Source organism: Protobothrops mucrosquamatus, unplaced genomic scaffold (genome assembly GCF_001527695.2).
Source record: "Protobothrops mucrosquamatus isolate PMUCROS unplaced genomic scaffold, P.Mucros_1.0 scaffold6587, whole genome shotgun sequence".
Taxonomy (NCBI): Eukaryota; Metazoa; Chordata; class Lepidosauria; order Squamata; family Viperidae; genus Protobothrops; species Protobothrops mucrosquamatus.
The window spans coordinates 9,034-13,464 of record NW_015392410.1 but is presented as its reverse complement, the minus strand read 5'-3'; the positions used below and the strand labels follow the sequence as shown (position 1 = coordinate 13,464).

The 4,431-nt window shown below is 42.7% G+C and overlaps 1 protein-coding gene across 1 annotated transcript in view; it reads left to right on the top strand.

Annotated features, from left to right (window-relative positions):
- Window positions 1-3,601, top strand: part of LOC107300290 (calmin-like) — a gene marked incomplete at both ends in the record, with an annotated part of 7,418 nt that extends 3,817 nt beyond the window's left edge. The window contains one exon of the mRNA XM_015829626.1: window positions 3,518-3,601. Within this exon, the coding sequence (XP_015685112.1) occupies window positions 3,518-3,601 (84 nt within the window). The remainder of the gene's footprint in view (window positions 1-3,517) is intronic.
- Window positions 3,602-4,431: the final 830 nt, after the last annotated feature.

Below are 4,431 nucleotides of genomic sequence, written 5' to 3'. Positions count from 1 at the left end.
GACTGCGTACGGTCGGTGAGGAAGGAGGAGAACCACCGCATAACAGTGCCTCCCACTCCCAACTCACCCAAGCGCCGCAGCATGATACCGTGGTCCACGGTATCAAAAGCCGCTGAGAGGTCCAAAAGAACTAGGACAGAGGAATAACCCCTGTCCCGGGCCCTCCAGAGATCATTCACCAACGTGACCAATGCCGTTTAGACTGTTTCCTCCAGGTGCCGAGGGAGTTGCTGCGCAACCACACTCTCAACAACCTTCGCCACAAAGCGAAGGTTGGAGACTGGGCGATAGTTAGCCAACACATCTGGGTCCAGGGAAGGCTTCTTAAGGAGGGGCCTCACCACCGCCTCCTTTAAGGCTACAGGGAAGGCACCCTCCCGTAGAGAAGCGTTTATAATTCCCTGGAGCCAGGCTCGTGTACCCTCCCGGGCCGCCAGTACCAGCCAGGAGGGGCACGGATCCAGTAAACATGTGGTTGCATTCAGCCTCCCCAGTATCCTGTCCACGTCCTCGGGAGCCACAGAGTCAAACTCCTCCCATATAATAGTCTCAAGACCTGCTCCCGTCTCCTCCCCCGGGGCCACCCAGTCGGAGTTCAAACCCTCTCGGATCCGAGCGACTTTGTCATACAGATATTGGGCAAAGTCCTCAGCCCTCCCCACCAGAGGGTCCCCCCCTCCCCTCAACTGAAGGAGAGAGCGGGTCACCCGGAAGAGGGCGGCTGGGCGGTTATCTGATGACGCAATGAGGGTGGAGTAGTAATTAGACCTCGCCACCCTCATTGCCACAAGGTAGGATCTAACATGCATCCTTACCTGTGCTCGGTCGGATTCAGTTCGGGAAGCCCTCCAACTGCTCTCTAGGCGTCTTTTCCGGCGCTTCATCTCTCTCAGCTCCTCGGTAAACCAAGGAGCTAGTTGAGATCTGCGTCGGGTCAGAGGCCGCAACGGCACGACTCGGTCCAGTGCTGCGGCTGCGGCCACATCCCAGGCCGCCACCAGATTTTCCGCCGAGTCGTGGACTAGATCCTCCGGATATGGCCCAAGCTCCGTCCGGAACCTCTCCGGGTCCATCAGGCACCTGGGACGGAACCATCTACGCGGTTCCGTCTCCCTGCGGCGGGGGGAAGCGGTTCGGAAGTCCATCCTAAGGAGTGCATGATCTGACCATGACAAGGGCTCTATAACTATTTCCCCCATTTCCAGATCATTCTGCCACTGGCCAGAGACAAAAATTAGATCTAGTGTATGTCCTCCCGTGTGAGTGGGGGCACGAACTAATTGGGTCAAGTCCAAGGTCGTCATGGAAGCCAAGAACTCCCGAGCTGCCGCCGATGTTTCGCCCGCCGATGGCAGGTTGAGATCCCCCATGACTATAAGTCTGGGGGTCTCCACTGCCACCCCGGCTATTACATCAGCCAGCTCAGGCAGGGCCGTTGATACATAGCAGGGGGCCAGGTATATAATCAACAGGCCCACTTGCACCCCTTGCCCCCACTTCACAAGGAGGGACTCTGCACCATCTATCTGAGGCACAGTGGTCTCCCTCGGACATAGGCTCTCCCTTATAATGACCGCTACCCCACCGCCCCTATCCCGGGCCCTCGGCTGATGGAATGCCTGGAAACCCGGCGGGCATAGATCAACAAGGGGAATTGATGTCCCTGGTGATGTTTGGCCAGAAGAGCAAATTCTACAGACATTGAGGACTCTTGTCCCGGACCAGAGGGTATATGTGGTGGACATAACGGTGGATCGGGACACTGCCCATTTTTATGTTCCATTGGAGTGGAAGACAAAGTGTTCCAGAGTGCTTTCAGCTTGAGAGCCTTCAATGGACTGAGGATATTAGGGCAGGGGTAATATTCCCGGTTATTTGGGCCACATTCTTGGCTAAACCATTGAGCCAGAAAAGGGAGACACATGCTTTGTTTACTGTATGGGCACCAGAGGCAGAGTTTATACAGGGTAGGGGAAGTCTGACCTCCATACAAAACGTGACTGCCAGTTATTGCGTGGGGGCTGAGTATAAGAAACTACATAAATTCTGTATATTATGGAACTATGAACCACCATTGTATAAATTATTTCTTATTTCAGTACGATGTAAATTGTATGTGTGTTTTGACCTCAAGTTTCTTTTTTGAGGTCTTTGCATTCTTGTATATGGGCACATATTGTTCTGAAGCAATGGTGTGCAATTTCTCTTGTCTTAAGAGCCACATTAGACTAGTTCTGAGTCCATAATCAAAAAATAAGCTGAACTAAAATCCTATTTTAGAGGTGCAGTATACACAAAGATACCTATAAATACACACAATAAAGTGAAGCCAGCTAGGTGACCTTGGACCAGTCACTTTCTCTCCCAGAAAGGAGGCAATGACAAACCACTTCTGACAAACCTTGGCAAGAAAACTTCAGGGACTTGTCCAAACCGTCTTCAAGAATTGGAAATAATTGAATGGAAAAAATAGATATAGATATAAATACTATACATAAAAGAGAAGGATATAAAAACATAGAAGAAAACAAAAGGTAATGTGCAGATAGTTTTTCTTACTGAACTTTGAACATATTTTGTTAACACAGTGCAAAATGCTAGCAGAACTATAAACAGTAAATCAATATTGAAAACTATAGATGAAATAAAAATAGGATTCTATGGAAAAAGAAACCTAAATCTTGGATGTTACGATTGTATATAACATTGTTATCCAAGAATGGTTTCCAATTAGAATCAAATTATGCATTCAATTTCTCTTCTTCTTCTTCTTCTTCTTCTTCTTCTTCTTCTTCTTCTTCTTCTTCTTCTTCTTCTTCTTCTTCTTCTTCTTCTTCTTCTTCTTCTTTCTTCTTCTTCTTCTTCTTCTTCTTCTTCTTCTTCTTCCTATTACTATTACTATTACTACTACTACTACTACTACTATTACTATTACTATTACTATTTAGGAAGTTATTCTTGGCATCAAAACAACTCCCATAATGTTATTAGTTATTCTTCCAAAGAAAGAATTACAGAGCTTTTCCAAAATAAGTATTTAAAATCTTTGCAGTCATTATCATATACAGTATTAGTAAAGTTTGAAGGAAAATATTGTTGGTGATATTTTATACAAATACTGTATCTCAGGCTGAGATATAGAATGACAACTTCAAAATCTGTTCTTTTGTACTATAAATAATTTCCCAGTATTCAGGGCTTTATAACATTGGTATCACATGTGACAAAAAGAACCCAATCTGTTTGTTATATTTCCAGCATCTCTTAGAGAAAGAATTACTCATTTTGGCAATCCAGGTTGGAGTAATATACCAATAATAAATTAAAATACTGCTTTAAAACTTTGTAAGGCATTCAGTACCTCAAACCCTTTGTAAGATTTAAAAAAGGGGGGCTCTGCTCACAAGCCAAATTATTGATAAGTGTCTAAAATTTAAAAAGGCAGGGACTGATGTGAATACATAATAGCATGAAGAACTGTTAGACTTCTTTTCAATCCATTCTGATTTTCTTTTAGCTGCACGAGTACAAGTCTTCAACCCATCGTATTTTTCAGCTGAACAATATTGCAAAAGCCCTTAAGTTTTTGGAGGACAGAAATGTAAGTAATTTATGTGATGGTGATTTATTCTGTTAACAAAAAATATGCTAAACATATGTGCTAAATAATTATGTCTGAATGCCAGGTCTACATACCATAGGCATTAAAATCTATTTGCTTGCAAAGAATAGACATTAAAATCTACTTTAGATTACTTCTAAAATATTGTAAAGGCTTCAGTTGGATTAAATGATTAGAAGAATGCAAGAAATACTTTTAATTGGCAGGCTCTGAACAATTGAAATTGCTTTGATTGAACTCCTTGATTTTTAAAAGTATTTTCAATTTTGTTAAGGATTATACTTTTCTATTAAAGAATAGTCAGAGTTCTAAAATAGTCCAGTAGCTGAAACAGCTTTCTTCCATATGTATTGAATTGCCATTTCCATAATCTTCAGCCAATGTGTGGTCACTGCTGCTTGAACAATGCCAAAGTTGAAGTTCCAAATTATTGAAGGATATAAAATTAGAGAAGATCTTCAGAATATTATGACCTCTTAATTTCCAAGACTGAAATCTAGAAAATGTGGCTTGGGAACTGTGGACTCACAATTTCGAGAAAAGCTCTTCTACAGGGAATAAAGTGTACACTATATGCATGCAATATAAAATAACAGTACTCTTTATTTATTTTATTTATTTATTTAATTGAATTTGTACCCCGCCCTTCTCCTTGCGGACTCAGGGCGGCTGACAGCCTGATAAAAACCACTACAAAAATACCCCAAAAACTATCATTAAAACAAAGTTAAAATGAAATATTAAATTTGGCCGTATTAATTATTAAAATTGCTTTTAAAACCCCACTAAAAATTTCCCCTTAGGCCAGT